General features: G+C 41.9%; 1 protein-coding gene across 4 annotated transcripts in view; it reads right to left on the bottom strand.

The window, feature by feature from the left end:
- LOC139562767 (cadherin-8-like) overlaps positions 1-19,695 on the bottom strand; it is a 101,603-nt gene that overhangs the window by 45,238 nt on the left and 36,670 nt on the right. For all 4 annotated transcript variants that reach the window (XM_071380770.1, XM_071380767.1, XM_071380769.1 and 1 more), the window contains exon 3: positions 19,091-19,385. In XM_071380770.1, the coding sequence (XP_071236871.1) occupies positions 19,091-19,385 (295 nt within the window). The remainder of the gene's footprint in view (positions 1-19,090; positions 19,386-19,695) is intronic.

The following is a 19,695-nucleotide window of genomic DNA, read 5'->3' as shown; positions in this document are numbered from 1 at the left end:
AGCGACGGTGGGTTTGTGCCCATAGGTGACGTTGTTGCCGGTGATGTCTGGTGAGGACCTGCCTTACAATAGGCCTACATGCCCTCAGTCCAGCCTCTCTCAGCCTACTGCAGACAGTCTGAGCACTGATGGAGGGATTGTGCGTTCCTGGTGTAACTCGGGCAGTTGTTGTTGCCATCCTGTACCTGTCTCGCAGGTGTGATGTTCGGATGTACAAATCCTGTGCAGGTGTTGTTACACGTGGTCTGCCACTGCGAGGACGATCAGCTGTCCATCCTGTCTCCCTATAGCGCTGTCTTAGGCGTCTCACAGTACGGACATTGCAATTTATTCCCCTGGCCACACCTGCAGTCCTCGTGCCTCCTTGCAGCATACCTAAGGCACGTTCACGCAGATGAGCAGGGACCCTGGGCATCGTTCTTTTGGTGTTTTTCAGTATCAGTAGAAAAGCCTCTTTAGTGTCCTAAGTTTTCATAACTGGGACCTTAATTGTCTACCGTCTGTAAGTTGTTAGTGTCTTAACGACCGTTCCACTGGTGCATGTTCATTATATGTGTATGGTTCATTGAACAAGCATGGGAAACAGTGTTTAAACCCTTTACAATGAAGATCTGTGAAGTTATTTGGATTTTTACGAATTATCTTTGAAAGACAGGGTCCTGAAAAGGGATGTTTCTCTCTTTTGCTGAGTTAATATGTATATGAAGTCACGTAGACGTAAGGAAAGTAGTATCGAACTCTACAAACTTGGATACACCAGTGCTGTTTATCTCACTGTGTCTGCACTGTGGGGTGCACATAGACTAAGGTGTCTGTCTCCTAGAACACCATGTTCAGTGTTGAGAATGGCAGTATTATTTACTGTATGTAAATTACTGTATGCAACCTCATCTGAGATAAATAATATACAAATAAATATTATGAAAATAATGTCCTTGAAATAATTACTATTTTCTATCTTCACCTATTTATACTCAAATGTATTGAAAAATACCTTATGTGAATTAACTTCTTATGGCTGGGGGTAGTATTGAGTAGCTTGGATGAATAAGGTGCCCAGAGTAAACTGCCTGCTACTCAGGCCCAGAAGCCAAGATATGCATATTTTTAGTATATTTGGATAGAAAACACTCTGAAGTTTCTATAACTGTTTGAATGATGTCTGTGAGTATAACAGAACTCATATGGCAGGCAAAAGCCTGAGATAAAATCCAACCAGGAAGTGGGAAATCTGAGGTTTGTAGGTTTGCCTATCCAATATACAGTGTCAATGGGGTCATATTGCACTTCCTAAGGCTTCCACTAGATGTCAACAGTCTTTAGGACCTTGTTTCGGGCTTCTACTGTGAAGGATGAGGGAATGAGAGCTGTTTCAACCAGGTTTCTGGCAGAGTGCCATGAGCTCACTCAGGCGCGCCCCCGTGAGAGGTAGCTGTGTTCCTTTTCGTTTCTAAAGACAAAGGAATTCTCCGGTTGAAACATTATTGAAGATTTATGTTAAAAACATCCTAAAGATTGATTCTATACATCGTTCGACATGTTTCTACGAACTGTAATGGAATTTTTGTACTTTTCGTCTGGCCTGTGCGTCATGAATTTGGATTTTTTTTAACTAAACGCGCGAACAAAAAGGAGGTATTTGGACATAAATTATGGACTTTATCGAACAAAACAACCATTTATTGTGAAACTGGGATTCCTGGGAGTGCATTCTGATCAAGATCATCAAAGGTAAAATAAATATTTATAATGCTATTTCTAACTTGCTGCCCCCTATCCTAGAGAAGTTAATTTGGTGTCTTTCATGTGTGATTTAATGAACGTTTGACTTTTATAGTAATTTATTTGAATTTGGCGCTCTGCATTTTCTCTGGCTTTTGGCCAAGTGAGACAGTAGCGTCCCGCCTAAACTCAGATTTTTGGATATAAATATGAACTTTACCGAACAAAACATACATGTATTGTGTAACATGAAGTCCTATGAGTGTCATCTGATGAAGATCATCAAAGGTTAGTGATTAATTTTATCTCTATTTCTGCTTTTTGTTACTCCTCTCTTTGGCTGGAAAAATGGCTGTGTTTTTCTGTGGCTATGTACTGACCTAACATAATCGCAAGGTGTGCTTTCGCCGTAAATCCTTTTTGAAATCAGACATGTTGGCTGGATTCACAACAAGTGTAGCTTTAATTTGGTGTCTTTCATGTGTGATTTCATGAAAGTTAGATTTTTATAGTAATTTATTTGAATTTGGCGCTCTGCATTTTTACTGGCTTTTGTCCAAGTGGAACGTTAGCGTCCCACATATCCCAGAGAAGTTAACGGGATTGCAGCCATAAGAAGTTAAGGAGAAGTTTATCTAAAGTTCCATGTATAACACTTGTATCTTTTATCAATGTTTATTATGAGTATTTCTGTAAATTGATGTGGCTCTCTGCAAAATCACCGGATGTTTTGGAGGCAAAACATTACTGAACATAACGCGCCAATGTAAACTAAGATTTTTGGATATAAATATGAACTTTATCGAACAGAACATACATGTATTGTGTAACATGAAGTCATATGAGTGTCATCTGATGAAGATCATCAAAGGTTATTGATTAATTTTATCTCTATTTCTGCTTTTTGTGACTCCTCTCTTTGGTGGGAAAAATGGCTGTGTTTTTCTGTGACTAGGTACTGACCTAACATAATAAGATGGTGTGCTTTCGTCGTAAAGCCTTTTTGAAATCGGACACTGTGGTGGGATTAACAACAAGTTTATCTTTAAAATGTTGTAAAATACTTGTATGTTTGAGGAATTTTAATTATGAGATTTCTGTTGTTTGAATTTGGCACCCTGCACGTTCACTGGCTGTTGTCAAGTCGATCCCGTTAACGGGATCTCAGCCGATCTCAGCCGTAAGCAGTTATGTTTCAGTGACTCATCATGGTGATGAATGGATATTCCCCGGGCCCATCATCTCCTCTGGTTTCTAGGTCAAATCAAATGAGTGCCTGTCCTCAACTGGCTGACCGGTAGTGAATGGTCTATGAATGCACTAGCCTTGTGACAAGAGAATGACCACGTATTGATGATCATCAGATAGATATTGGCGCTGTTATCTTTTCTGGCTGTGCCGCAATAGAAAATAGAAAAAGCTCATGGTCAGACTAAGAGACTCATGTGGATTGGCTAGCTTGCTGTAGTGAATGCTGCTGCTGTATGACCCAGTTGATTGAAATGCATAGACTGGGAAACACATTAAGCACAGTCAGGCCTGTGTCAAATGAAAACAGCAGGCCAAAACTCTTGACTATAGAAATATGATAAACAAGGTTCAGTAAACAACCATCTACTGTAGGTGCAATGCCATATTTGGAATGCTGCCAATGTATTCTCAGAGTTGACAACCAGGTTCCATATGGGTTACATATTAACTTTGATGAGGCAGATGGATCTGATGGAAATTCTGAAACAAATCCGTATGGAAACAACTTGAAAGTGTGAACTTTGTCATCTGCCACTCAACATGGCAGTCCAATTTCCCAACCAATGTTCAATCCAGTATGATTTACAACTAGCACTGTCACTGAAAATTGTGTTACATTCCATATTGCTCATGAGGAGACATGAACATGGTGTAAAAGTCTGACGAGAAATAATAATCAGTCAGTAAAGCATTCTCTCCCTCAACAGATCACTCTTCATAACTCAGGTAATGCATACCCATGCTTAACATTGTGTGCAAGTAGGGCTACTTAAATGGATATGAGAAAGAAATGAAAGACAGTACGGCCAGGGCAGTCTGAATCTGATATGATCAAAATGCATGTGTTTTCAAAGATACTTCATGATTAACGACTCATGGTGTAATCACAACAAGATACAGGAACTCAAGTCCCTCTGCTCATCCGATCTAGAATTACTTACAATCAAGTGCCGGCCATTTTACCTACCAAGAAAATTCTTGTCAGTTATAGTCACAGCTGTGTACATTCCCCCTCAAGCAGACACCAAGACGGCTATCAAGGAACTTCACTGGACTATATGCAAACTGGAAACCATACATCCTGAGGCTGCATTTATTGTAGCTGGGGATTTTAACAAAGCAAATTTGAGAACAAGTCTACCTAAATTCTTCCAGCATATTGATTGCGCAACGCGCATGCGCAATACCCTCGACCACTGCTACTCTAACTTCCGTGATGCATACAAAGCCCTCCCCCGCCCTCCCTTCGGCAAATCCAACCATGACGCCATCTTGCTCCTTCCGTCTTATAGGCAGAAACTCAAACAGGATGTACCAGTGACGAAAAACATTCCACGTTGGTCTGACCAATCGGAAGCCACGCTTCAAAATTGTTTTGTTCACGCGGACTGGAATATGTTCCGGTCATCCTCAGAGAACAACATCGACATATACGCTGACTCGGCCAGTGTGTTTATAAAGAAGTGCATTAGAGATATTTTACCCACTGTTACTATTAAAACCTACCCTAACCAGAAACCATGGCTGGATAGCGGCATTCGCGCAAAACTGAAAGCGCGATCCATTGCATTTAATCATGGAAAGAGGTCTGGGAATATGCCTGAATATAACAGTGAAGCTATTCCCTCCGCAAGGCAATCAAACAAGTGACATGCCAGTACAGGGACAAGGAGGAGTCGCAATTCAATGGCTCAGACACGAGACGTATGTGGCAGGGTCTACAGGAAATCACAGACTACAGAAATAATTCCAGCCACGTCATGGACACCGACATCACACTTCCAGACAAACTAAACACCTTCTTTGCTGCTGGCACAGGCAGCATCACTAGCCGCATCCTCAAAGCATGCACAGACCAGCTGGCTGGTGTGTTTACGAACATATTCAATCGCTCCCTTACCCCAGTCTGTTGTCCTCACATGCTTCAAGATGGCTACCATTGTTCCTGTACAGAAGGCAAAGATAACTGAACTAAATGACTACCGCCCCGTAGCACTCACTTCTGTCATCATGAAGTTCTTTGGGAGACTAGTCAACACACTACACACTGCCCTATCCCATTTGGACAAAATGAATACCTATGTAAGAATGTTTAGCATTCAACACCATAGCACCCCCCAAGCTCATCATCAAGCTGGAGGCCCTGGGTCTCAACCCCGCCCTGTGCAATTGGGTCCTGGACTTTCAGACGGGCCGCCCCCAGGTGGTGAATGTAGAAAACAACATATCCACTTCGCTGACCCTCAACACTGTGGCCCCACAAGGGTGTGTGCTCAGCCCCCTCCTGTACTCCCTGTTCACCCATGACTGCATGGCCATGCCCGCCTCCAACTCAATCATCAAGTTTGCAGACGACACAACAGTAGTGGGCTTGATTACCAACAGCGACAAGACAGCCTACAGGGAGGAGGTAAGGGCACTCAGAGTGTGGTGTCAGGAAAACAACCTCTCACTCAATGTCAACAAAACAAAGGAGATGATCGTGGACCTCAGGAAACAGCAGAGGGAGCACCCACCTATCCACATCGAAGGGACATCACTGGAGAAGGTGGAAAGTTTTAAGGTCCTCGGTGTACACATCACAGACAAACTGAAATGGTCCAATCACACAGACAATGTGGTGAAGAAGGTGCAACAGCGCCTCTTCAACCTCAAGAGGCTGAAGAAATTTGGCTTGTCACCCAAATCCCTGACAAACTTTTATAGATGCACAATCGAGAGCATCCTGTCGGGTTGTATCACAGCCTGGTACAGCAACTGCACTGCCCTCATCCACAAGGCTCTCCAGGGGATAGTGAGGTCTGCACAACGCATCACTGAGGGGAAACTACCTGCCCTCCATGACACCTACAACACCCGATGTCACAGGAAGGCCAAAAAGATCATCAAGGACAACAACCACCTGAGCCACTGCCTGTTCAAACCGCTACCATCCAGAAGGCGAGGTCAGTACACGTGCATCAAAGCTGGGACCGAGAGATTGAAAAACAGCTTCTATCGCAAGGCCATCAGACTGCTAAACAGCAATCACTAACTCAGAGAGGCTGCTGCCTACAATGCGACCCAATCACTGGCCACTTTAATAAATGGATCACTAGTCACTTTAAACAATGGCACTTTAAATAATGCCGCTTTAATAATGTTTACATATCTTACATTACTCATATATGGATAGTGTATTTTATACCATCTATTTCACCTTGCCTATACCGCTTGGCCATCACTCATCCATATACTTATATGTACATATTCTCATTCACCCCTTAGAAATGTGTCTATTAGGTAATTGTTGGGTAATTGTTAGATTACTTGTTAGATATGACTGCACTGTCGGAACTAGAAGCACAAGCATTTCGCTACACTCGCATCTGCTACCCACGTGTATCTGACAAATAACATTTGATTTGACTTGAAGACCTGTTGAATATCAGAGAGATACTGTGTTCCTGCCCAGACAGGAAACTAGAGAATATCCAGAAAACATAGTTGTCAGTATCACAAAAATTGCTCCCCTGAGCCATTGATTGATCGGGGACGTCAGGCTTGTGAAGTGTAAGTAACTGTCACACACAACCCCTTTGTGGTTATTGTCATTTTTGCAGTACAATTCATTGCCTTTTTTAAGATACGGAGGAAGCATTCACTGAGAACGTGGAAGGGAATGTGCATGTGTGTGTGTGTGTGTGTGTGTGTGTGTGTTGTAGGAGGAGTGACAAGGAAAACTTACATAACAAGCAGGCTGAGGAGTGTGAGCCGTGACAAGCCGTTTACAGGAACCACAGGAACAAAACAATTAAGAGTGTCCTTTGTTCACCGCTGATGGCTGTGACATACGCCGCCATTTTAAAGTGTTGTGTCATTGATTCACTTTAATTAGTTCTCAGGAAATGTGTGCAACATGCAGATAGTTCAGGGAAGGAAGTTAGAGACGGAATGGGACACTTCACATATTTAATTGCTCCCAGGACAGTTATAATGGCTGGGCAATAACAAATAAAAAACATTGGTATATGTTCTTATGAATACATTCATCCTGAGTAAGTGACCACAGTGGTGTTCTTCCAATACTCTAACAGCAAGGGGTGTAAATATTTAGTACATATTATGTTTTTGAAAAACAAGTTACAATATGCTGTAGGAACAGTTCTGGAAAATGATAGTGTGGTTAAGGGTTATTCAATAGACAGAAGCTGGCCATGGTCAACAGAGACTTGAAACCAAGAATGACTGTGTTACAATAATGATCGCTGACATAGACAAATGCACTATAGCACATTGTTTTTAACATAACTTTCTTTGCATTGTAAAATGTATCCAAATGACCCAAACATCACACTACAAGGCACTACTGCCCCCCTGGTCCCATAACCAGGGGGGCAGCAGCCTGAGGGTGAAACAAGGAAAATGGGGCATAGACTTTTACCACAGGTGTAACCTTTTTTTAACTAGGCAAGTCAGTTAAGAACAAATTCTTATTTACAATGACAGCCTACCCGGGCCAAATTCGGACAATTGTGCGCCGCCCTATGGAATTCCCAATCACAGCCAGATGTGATGCAGCCTGGATTCAAACCAGGTACTGCAGTGACGCCTCCTGCACTAAGATGCAGTGTCTTAGACCACTGCGCCACTTGGGAGCCCACTTTGACATGGGTCAGACACCTACTAGAGAACTGTATCAAAACATGCACCCTGTACTAGGAGGAAATGTGAGGGTAGGAGGGAACACCGGAGAACTTAGCTGAACTGCCATCAGATACAAGATCGTTGAGTCCAAAGGGTTAACATGATTCCCGGAGGAATCTGAAAGGTAAGACCAAAAGCACTGTACGTGACTTGGGACTCAATGCATCAGTCAGGCATACCGAGTATTCCTACTCCCTCCTGACGAGCAATCCATCATTGGGAACACACAGAAGCTTGTGGTCACTTACACTATGTCCCTATAAAATACGCACGCACGCACGCACACACATACACACGCACACACACACACACACACACACACACCAGATGGATATCACATAGAAGAAGAGAGCAAATACAATGGCTAGGGCATCCAAAACTCCAAGTCATCTCCTGCTTTGTTTATCCTCCCTGAAGTGAGTTGAAATTTTAAAGGACCATCTCTGCACTGTGTTGCAGAGCAGATTTAGCCAATTACCCAGAAGCCCTGAAGTGACATAGTCAACCTGTTCACTGACTGGTGCTGCATTGACTACTGTGGACACCAGCCTATGACTGTGGAGAAACCACAGACTGGTTAAATCCATACTCCGGCGTAAGGAACAATGCAACTGTCAATATTTCACTAACAGTGAAACCAGAATAAGGCACCGTGCTGAAACAAAACAAGCCAAATACCAACATGAGCAGAGAGGTGAAGAAAAACACTCCTCAAAGAATAATCATCATCTACAGAACATATAACAGGCTGAGTGCTGTTTAATGGGTTCCACACACAGGTTAGAGAAGTGTTGGAGAAAGCATGAGCAGAGGAGTGTAACTGAGCATTGGCTTTGGTTAATGGGACAGGCATCTGTGAGGATCACAAAGGCTCCACATACAGGAGATTTACCACTTGATCTCACGTTCTTATCTGTTTCTTTTTCAAATGACCTTGCTGCATGGACTTTTATGCCTTCCCTTTATTCTCTGCTGTGATTGGATGGGCCTCCTTGCTCAAGTCTCTGCCACCTTGATGAATGTTTTTCCCTCCCATTTATGTGTCTGTGTGCAATTCCCGCCACCAGCAATGCCACATGAATCTTCTGCTGGGCCCCTTTGGGAAATGTTAGAATAGCAGTGACACTCTCACGCACTAAAAAAGCCTCATCCCTGTGTGTTTAATGAAGTGATACTCAGAAAGCTTTTTACTTTTGTGTGTGTTCTCCACTAAGGAGATGCATACTTAAGTTACTGTGGGTAGAATCATGGACCTTTTTATTCTCTAGTAAGTGTTTACTTGGTGTACTGCCTTTAGTAATTTTAAAATGCCTTTTAAAATAACTTATAAAGATAATGTATTGTTTTTTTCTCCACAGGATGCAATCAGTGCTTTTCATTTGGGAGAGCACGGTTGGGTACCTGCAGGGACCAAACAACTATGGTTTGTACCTCTGACAATTAATAATGCAGACAGAGAAAGATGGGAGGGCATAGGATCCTGCACTCATTGCTGAGTACTCTACAATCACCAAGAGCAAGAAAAACACGGGCATAGACAACTGTTCCCCCAACGCACCGTCTCACACACTACAGTCCTTCAAACACACACACGGGAAATAGTTTGGGGGTGAAAACAAGCGAAATATAGTGAGAGAGATACACAGAGATAGTGGAAGAGAGGCAGGGAGTAAAAAGAGGGAGGCTTGCAGAGCAAAAGCGAGAAGGAGAGCGCTAGAGAAAAAGCCTCAACGCAACATTACATATCTGCAGCTCTCCTCCCTCATAATTAATGGATGGAGAAAGATTTTGAACTGAAGAATGTCTGTGAGAAAGCAACCTGGCATCCTATCAGATATGAATAATCGTTGTCAATGCTGGGGTGCGAATTAGAACACTTCAGCATTCAGAAAACACTCCCCGCCTCGCACTGTGCTCATTTACAGACCTCCCACCCATAGTGCAGCCTTTGGGTTTCCCTGTTCACTTCCAATCAATTCATAATGGGGTTGGAAGGTATCCAGATTTTTATACCGTCATACCGTTTCTGCACTATACACTGCACCATAAGGTATTACCTAATGTGCACACAAGGGGCACTACAAAAAATATACAAAAAATAAACAATTTAGTTAACAGGAATCTTGATCCAGTAGGGCAGTGGTTCCCAAACTTTTTATAGTCCTGTACCCCTTCAAACATTCAACCTCCAGCTGTGTAACCCCTCTAGCACCAGGGACAGCGCACTCTCAAATGTTGTTTTGTGCCATCATTGTAAGCCTGCCACACACACACTATACGATACATTTATTAAACTTAAGAATGAGTTTGCGTTTTTGTCACAACCCGGCTCGTGGGAAGTGACAAAGAGCTCTTAAAGGACCAGGGCACAAATATTAATATAATAATAATAATCAATAATTTTGCTCTTTATTTAGCCATCTTACATATAAAACCTTATTTGTTCATCAAAAATGGTGAATAACTCACCACAGGTTAATGAGAAGGGTGTGCTTAAAATGATGCACATAACTGCAATGTTGGGTTGTGTTGGAGAGAGTCTCAGTCTTAAATCATTTCCCACACAGTTTGTGCCTGTATTTAGTTTTCATGCTCGTGAGGGCAGAGAATCCACTCTCACATAGGTACGTGGTTGCAAAGGGCATCAGTGTCTCAACAGCGCGATTTGCCAAGGCAGGATACTCTGAGCGCAGCCCTATCCAGAAATCTGGCAGTGGCTTCTGATTAAATTACATTTTCACAGAACTGCTTGATGCAATTTCAATGAGGCTCTCTTGTTCAGATATCAGTAAGTGGACTGGAGGCGGGGCATGAAAGGGATAACGAATCCAGTTGTTTGTGTCATGCGTTTCGGGAAAGTACCCTGCGCAATTGTGCACCCAGCTCACTCAGGTGCTTCGCTATGTCACATTTTACATTGTCTGTAAGCTTAAGTTCATTTGCACATAACAAATCATACAATGATGGAAAGACCTGTGTGTTGTCCTTGTTAATGCAGACAGAGAAGAGCTCCAACTTCTTAATCATAGCCTCAATTTTGTCCCGCACATTGAATATAGTTGCGGAGAGTCCCTGTAATCCTAGATTCAGATCATTCAGGTGAGAAAAAACATCACCCAGATAGGCCAGTCATGTGAGAAACACGTCATCATGCAAGCGGTCAGACAGGTGAAAATTATGGTCAGTAAAGAAAACTTTAAGCTCGTCTCTCAATTAAGGAAGACATTCTCTTCTGCAAACCACTGGAAACCAGGACAACATGAGAGGATATTTTTTAAGTACTGGACAGCTTTGTGACATCAAATGGACTTTGGTGGTCAATATGTGTTGGTATCTGTACTGATGGCGCAAAAGCCATGACAGGGAGACATAGTCGAGTGGTAACCCACGTGCAAGCAGTTGCTCCCGACGCCACTTTGGTACACTGCAGCATCCACCGAGAGGCTCGTTTTGGATACTACAGTGAAAATGGTTAACTTTGTTAAAGCAAGGCACCTGAACTCTTGTATATTTTCTGCATTATGCAATGATATGGGCAGCGACCATGTAACGCTTTAACAACATACAGAAGTGCACTGGTTATCAAGGGGCAAAGTATTGACACGTTTTTTTTTTCTTCTTCGGGATCGGTGTCCCTGCCACGGGACTGTTGAGCTAACATAGGCTAATGCGATTAGCATGAGGTTGTAAGTAACAAGAATATTTTCCAGGACATAGACATATCTGATATTGACAGAAAGCTTAAATTCTTGTTAATCTAACTGCACTGTCCAATTTACAGTAGCTATTACAGTGAAATAATACCATGCTATTGTGTGATGAGAGTGCACAGTTTTGAACATGAAAAGTTATTAATAACAAATTAGGCACATTTGGGCAGTCATGATACAAAATTTGAACATAAATGCAATGGTTCATTGGATCAGTCTAAAACGTTGCACATACACTGTTGCCATCTAGTGGCCAAAATATATTACATCCGGCTGGAATAATACATTATGGCCTTTCTCTTGCATTTCAAAGATGATGGTACAAAAAATACAAAAGAACGGTTGTTTTTTTCTTTGTATTATCTTTTACCAGATCTATTGTGTTATGTTCTCCTACATTCCTTTTACATTCCATAAACTTCAAAGTGTTTCCTTTGAAATGGTACCAAGAATATGCATATCCTTGCTTCAGGGCTTGAGTTACAGGCAGTTAGGTTTGGGTATGTCATTTTAGGCGAAAATTTAAGAAAAGGGGCGGATCCTTAATTGACCCCTCATAAACGTAACGGACATTCACCAGGAGCTGTTCCAGGCCCGCCATATCTGTTGACTCATCCAGCTGTAACGCATAGAATTCACTGGCTTGTATGCGAAGCAGTAATAGTTTCAAAACATATCCTGCCATGTCACTGATGCATCATGAAACAGTGCAGATGTAGTACTGCTGGTAGTAGCAGAACTACCAGTAGAGCTGGTACGTGTCTCTATGGACGCGGGCCTTACTTATTTAAACCATTTATCAATTTTCGAGCAAACGGAATGAGCAGCAGCTACGTTTGGCTACATACTGACCGTTAGCGGAATTCCCGCGAGAGTAACGATTAATGTGATTGGATGTTAATCATTTGACTAGGCTACCTGTATTTGACATTGTGTTGTTATTTCACTTAACACTAGAGGGTTTAATTCTATTTTTGGCAGTGAAACGAGGCTACTCAGGTGAGAAAAAAACATCACCCAAATGTATAGCCCTGTTGAAAAATCTAAATGGACTCTTTGAAAATGTGAATCACATTTTTATTTGGCGTACCCCCGACGGCATTACGCGTACCAAAGTTTGGGAATATCCGCAGTAGGGGATGTCTCTGCTGTAACCAAGAACCTTGATCTTGAAATACAGCCACTAGCTAGCAAGTTAGCAAACCAAATGCATAGCTGGAGCCCTGAGCTGGATATAATTTGAGCTGGAAATGATTTATCTTAGATTTCTTATATACTTAACTTAAAGTTTGATTCAATGGCTTTCTCCCAAAATTTAAACATATATACGGTTTTAAATCATACCAACAGGATTTCAAAATTCCCCGGCCGGTGTACGGTACAAACGGTATATCACCCAGGCCTAATTCATAATATGCTTTATAAACTTTGCTCAACTTAGTCATCTATTCCATGCAAATGTCCACAATGTTAATTAACACATCAAAATATATATATATGTTAGGAAGGTGACATGAGCACCTCACTGTGTTTTTACATGTGAGAACTGAACTACGCTTGCCACCTAAATTAAGTCTGTTAAAAGCTAGGCAACATAAAGTGTAACACCCTGATCTGTTTCACCTGTCTTTGTGTTGTCTCCACCCCCCTCCAGGTGCCGCCCATCTTCCCCATTATCCCCAGTGTATTTATACCTGAGTTCTCTGTCTGTTGTCAATTTGTTTTGTTTGTCAAGCATACCAGCGGTTTTCCCCTTGCTGCTGTCTTTTTCTAGTTCCTGTTTTGACCATTCTGCCTGCCCTGAGCCTGCCTGTTGTTCTTTACCTTGTCACACCACCCTTGATTATTGACCTCTCCCTGCCCTGACCCAGAGAATGCCTGCTGTTTTGTACCTTATGGACTCTGATCTGGATACTGACCTCTGCCTGCCCTTGACCTGTCGTTTTGCCTGCCCCCTGTTCTTGTAATCAACTTGTGTTACTTTGACACTGTCTGCATTTGGGTCTTCTCCTGAAACGTGATATAAAGGTAATATCAATGTAAATCGTATGTTGGCAGCTATACACTGGGCCTTTATTAGGCTTGTAGTACCACATATAGGATGTTCCACTCTCAGGATGCTCTCCATCCCTCCCGTCTCCATCATGAAAGGGATAATGTCAGTGTCCAGCATTGTACTGATTACCCTGTCAAAGGGGATCAGTCGCATCACTCCAGCCGACACAATGCTGCCCAGACCCATTAGCACTGGCCTTGGGTGTTTATGTACCTTCCTCTCACCACAAGAGCTGCCCAGACAAAAACACACTTCAGCTCATTCATTTCCCTGTCTTTTATCACGTTGTCTCTTATCTCTTCATTTTTGTGGGCTTCATGGCCGCCACGAAAAGGGTGACTTTTGAAAAGAGCCAGTCGGGGGTTTTGTCCTTCGTTTCATTGAGCTCTTTACCATTCATCCGCAGAGCCAATCTTATGCAGAACATATTGAAGGGCATCATTACCTGGGAGCCTGTAGTTTTTGTTCTCTCTTCAAGGAAGACCAAGCTGAGGTATTAGAGAGGGAGAGTTCAGGCTCAGCCACATAGGGAGCAGGACAAATGACAGGCACCAGCAACTTTGGAACTGCAGGGTACAATTGTGTTAATGCACAGCTAGGTATGTTAGGTGTGCCACAGAGTGCATGCTACATAGAAAGTCTACATACTGTATTCTACGAAGAATAAATGCCTCAGGAGGCTTTGAAGGACCAGCGACTGATCATATTACATGCATAATTCAGAGTTACGCCGGATAATAAATAACATGTGATGAATAAGTAATGTGTGAGTCAGTGTGTGTGTGTGTGTGTGTGTGCGTGCGTGTGCACTTTCATTATTTTGGTACAACCCGACAGATGATTCAGCTAGGTGATTGATTAAATTGAATGATGGCAGAACCAGTCCAGACATGCCTGTTGTCTCTGCATATTCACACTGTTTGTCTGACAAAACAACAAATTCCCAAAACTTGAAATTGTTTTCCATCATCCAACAAGCCATATCAAAAGGCTGTATCGAAATATGAATATAGATTTGTATATAAGCATAGGCACCCATATAGAGAGAGAAAGGGCGAGAGAGAGAGGACACTCCAAATGCAGAATGAGGTGAAATAGAAGGAGCAAGTTATTTACAGCTAGGCCCATCTTGTCTGTGAAGTCTCCTCTGCCTTGGACTCCTGTCCTATCCCTATTTAGCAGCACCGAAAGGGCTGGCTGGGCTGAGAGAGTCACACCAGGTTCACAGGCCTGACCCCTGGCTCAGCTGAGGCCATTGGCCTTCTACAGCACCGTGCCTGGCTTGCACGGCAGATGTGACTCTGCTATGGCCCAGCTGCACACAGTGTTAAAGGCCCACAACCCCCTGCCTCCCTGCCCATCTGCCAGAACCTAGAGTCCTGAATCGGAGAGGCGAGTCACACCAAACAGAAGCTCTCCGCCAACGTTCTCCACCAAGTTGTTACGGTTGAAGACCATGGTCTAAAAATGAATGTTTTCAAAGGTAAGACGATGACCCTCAAATTAAGCTACAATGTTCCCTTTGCCACTGCTCCAAAGCCACGGTTTTGTTCAGAATAGACGGCAAGATCAGCGTTAAATTACAAAGACCATATGCTCGATGAAATCAAGGAAGTCAAATGTATTGCACATCTGGCCTAAATGGAGCGTGGAATGGTATCCAAATAGTCCAGCTGTCCTGATACGAATCTGATACCTGTAATGTGTTGAAGTATTGTGTGTAAGATCATCTCACAGGTGACTAATGTGGCCCATATCTGAGTTCACCTGCGTCCCTTTGCTTTTTTCACTTGTGACCGATGCCTCTCGTCACATGCTTTGATGTAAAAACGTGTTACGTTTCACTCTGTACATGTTTAATTAATGAAGGTGTGCTAATATTAAAATGAGGGGTCTAATGTGCGTATACTGTATGATTGTGCGCCCAATGTAAGTCTGCATGTAGCACTCATTTCCATATGTCTCTCCTTGATCAAGTCAAAATCAATGATGACAACTCTTTACTTATTTCCCAAGCTGCCATCATTGATCAGTGCATAATCAGAAATATCATTAGAGCCACAGACCGTGCCTGTTAGTCCTGTTACCGATGTTCATAATAACTCTCAAAATGCAAATGAACTCCAGGTAATCTATTAATGTCACTTCAATTTTATGTCTGCGCTCCAATTTAGCAGATCCTGACACGTTTGCACGCCTGGTGCTTCTGTACACAGGCTCATTTTACAGGGGGTTGAGAGCGGCCGCACTGCGAGGAGAGGAGGGCTGAGGAGCGACATGCCATCTGTCTCTCCACCAGTTTTATTAATCGCCTTGATAATGAAGCAGGCTCAGGCAAGGCTCCCGAGGCCTCACGTTGGAGTTTGAGATGGCAAAAAAACTTTCCAAGTTTATTTCTCTGTGTAGCAATTATTGTCATTCACACCCTTTCTTTGGTAGAGAGGAGGGTCGGACGACCTGATTCTAATTACCTGAATAGTCACTTTAAGCAGATTCTCTAATTTAAACTACATCACAATCCCCTTGTTAGCGCCAGAAGGCAGGGAGCTCTATAATTCCAGCATATGGTTGGAGGACCTAGTGGGGGAATTTGCTTGCTTGTCTTGGCCTTAAAGTCAAAGACCCCATTAACAAGAAAACGGATCCAATAATCCAATGAGATTTGTCCAATCCGTGCAAATGATACATAATTCCCCTTGTGAGAAGACCTATACCATTAAGTAACAAACTCATTTAGAATTTAAGACAAATTTAAATATATAAATATTTTGAATATAGATACAGCATTTTCAGCTGTCCAGTATCAAGAAATGAATGGATGAGTATAGTGTATTAAATGTTAATATATAATAACATAAAACCTTTAACAGGATATTTGGTGCTTGTTTGATTGTTTATTTGCCCACACTCAAAGGTTGATATGAAGATGTACGAAATATTACTATGACAGACACCCCAATAACTTCCCGTTTGAGATAATGTTGAAGACATTCAATCAGGTGAAAAAAATCAATCATAAAAAAAATGTGTTTAATGCTCTAATGTCCTCTTAGAATGAGATCATTAAGTGTTAGTCAGGGAATGAGATCAGCGTAAGATAAGAGGAAAATCTCCTGTAGGTTGAATCACCAAGGAAGTAAGTAAAATAAATGTCATGACATGTACTCTGCACTCTTTCGTCTTCAATGGAGAATGTTTATAAGGGCACAAGGCGAGACCCAAATGCAGACACAGGAGGCAGATGGTTGAGCTCCGATATTTATTACACCAAAAAAGGGTAGGCAAAAGACAGGTCGGGGACAGGCGAGAGTTCATAAACCAGGTCAGAGTCCAAACAGTATAGGCAGGCTCAAGGTCAGAACAGGCAGGCGGATTCGGCGTCAGAACAGGCAGGGGGCAAAACCAGGAGGGCTAAGAAAAAACAGAAACTGGGAAAAATAGGAGCTAGAAGAAACACTGGTTGACTTGGCAAAACAAGACAAACTGGCATAGAGAGACAGGAAACACAGGGATAAATACACCGGGGACTAATGGGGAAAACAGGAGACACCTGGGGGTGGGTGGAGACAAGCACCAAGACAGGTGAAACAGATCAGGGCTTGACAATGTCAGTACACCAATAACAAAACCAAAACTATAAATGGCTTTATTTAATTTGTTATTCAATAAATTACATAACATGAAGTGAACAAAGCCACATTTCTTATCCAGCTCACCTTCAGAAAGAACAAGGCATTCTCCGGCATGTTCTATTAACCTTTGTGCTCACCTGCACACTGGAAACATGAAGCCCTTACAAGCACATGTCACATATCTTTTTTTCTAGCGGTAACTGCCTGCCAAGGTAGTGATGACACACTGAGGCATTGTCTAGCCTGTGTTTCAATGTGTACTATGAGAGGCATGTCAGCCCAAACATTTTAAAAGCTAACCTTTGTTTGTTAAAGCTCCATATAACAGCTTACGGTTTTTGAATTTACTTCAAGCCCTTTTCAATAGTTTTGAGTTACATGTTTTTGTCAGAAATCCAATCCATCTACTGTTTTCGCAGTAGACTTTATTGGAATTTTAAAGCACAATTAGAAAATAGAGTAGGAGTGAGTTCTGTATAAAATCTTATTTTAGTGTGATAGAAATACAAAATTCAAAAGGCACTCGCACATCTGAGCAATCTTATTTGCAGGTGCATGGCAACAATTGAACAAGATGAAGGAAAAAGGAAACCGCACACTGCTCCTGATAGTATCAGTGATATTTAATAAGCTTACGTATCGGCCTCACGGCCTTCGTCAGAGCTTTGTGAATTTTTTTTAAATTTGCACCCTTAGTGTGACAGAAATGAAACACAAATGATTTATGAATATGAAACGGAAGATGAAAAAAGACTCAATGTTTGTTTGTGTCTTTATGTCCAGAGCTTTTGATTCTGTCCATAACGCCACAACATATAAAAACTTAACAAGACAAAAACAAGTCCTTTCAAAAACCCTTTCAAGCTAACAAGAGAACATTGGTGAATGTTTAATTAATCAGCAGTGACAAAGCAACAATCACAAAAGCTACCAACTTCCATTTTTATATTGCATTCCCTTTGGCAAATCCCAGTTTCTGCAGTCAACTAGCACTTTGCTTTTCACCCCACTACTAACAATTCCCTTCACTTCACTGTCAAAACCCTTGGATAAATACAATGAGCGTTTCAATTGAGAACAACACACTAAGAGAAAACTGCAATGTTGGTGGCTGCAATATGTGTTTGCAGTCATAGTAAAATCATATCTGACTTATGTCAGCATCATGATAGGGAACAACAGTAACCAACAAATAACCACACCACTATATGTCTCTTTCTGAAGGCAGCATGTCAAAAAGGTGAAGAGATGCATCCTGCTCTCCCACTTGTTTCTGATTTTCTACAAAATACTCACAGTTAGGTACCCATTCCAAGGTCAGTATTGAGACCCTTGAAATACATGAGCCGATTCATTTTCAGGTACTGCTAACTTTGTGTGCTATATTTGAAATGTGTGATCAGGCACTGCTAATTTGAATGCTTGGCTGAAATAAATATGTGAATATATGAATATATTAACACACTGTTACATACAAAAGGTTTTGTAGTGGTTATATACAATATTGTTAAGGAATATGTCAAACATTGTGTTGAAAGCATATATGGTATCCCCTTGCAGGAATTGTTACTACTCAACACTGAGGACCATATTTAATATTAGGGGCGGCAGGTAGCCTGGTGGTTAGAGCGTTGGACTAGTAACCGAAAGGTTGCAAGATCGAATTCCCGAGCTGACAAAGTAAAAACTCTGTCGTTCTACCCCTGAACGAGGCAGTTAATCCACTGTTACTACGCTGTCATTGAATATAAGAATGTGTTCTTAACGGACTCCCCTAGTTAAATGAAGGTAAAATAATAATACGACAACAAGGAATTCATGATGGTAACATGTAATTGAAAAGTCAGGCAAAAATCTAAGTTTGTATTTCAATGATGACCAATGTTATCAAAACAGAAGTGTGGGTATTACATATCACAATAGTTACCCAAATACCCTACAATTACACATAAATAAAGATTATATTTTCAAATGATGTAGAGATGAGTTTGTATGCCTGCAGAAAGAGAAGTGAAGGCCTTCACTTGACTTACCCACTTGAGACATCTCTGGGACAGAGGCCCGGTAGGGGCCTTCAACGAACTGTGGCGGATTGTCGTTGATATCCTGCACTTTTATGATGAACTCCGAGGGCGGTTCCAGGGGTTGATCGGTGTCTCTGTCAGTGACTTGTGCTGTAAGCGTGTACTCTGCCTTCTCCTCTCTGTCCAGTCTCTTCATGGCGTGAATATCTCCCGTAATCTCGTTGATGGCAAAGATGGTACCCGCCCCCTCGCCAGCCAGGACATACTTTATTGGTGTGCTGCCAACATCCAAATCTGTGTGTAGCTGAAAAAAAAGGAATGAATTGGTAAGCGTCACAATTTATTCTTATATCACTGGCATAATCTTTTAAGTTAATTGATAAGAGTTTTATGAATGTTGAAAACAAATGTTGGCGCGACTGGGGTAGTCATAAACGATTTTTCGTACATATTAATAACTGAAGCCCACTGAGAACAAAGCTTATGGTGAACTGATACACTATAGAAAGTGGGTCGTGTCTACCTTATTATCTTATCATGAAACACAGTATACAAATAGTAATGCCAGTACACATTAGTGCGAATAACACTCTATGGCCAGAGATTTGTTTTCT

The sequence above is a fragment of the Salvelinus alpinus genome, chromosome 33 (assembly GCF_045679555.1).
Source record: "Salvelinus alpinus chromosome 33, SLU_Salpinus.1, whole genome shotgun sequence".
Lineage (NCBI taxonomy): Eukaryota > Metazoa > Chordata > Actinopteri > Salmoniformes > Salmonidae > Salvelinus > Salvelinus alpinus.
This window is presented reverse-complemented; position numbering and strand designations above follow the sequence as displayed.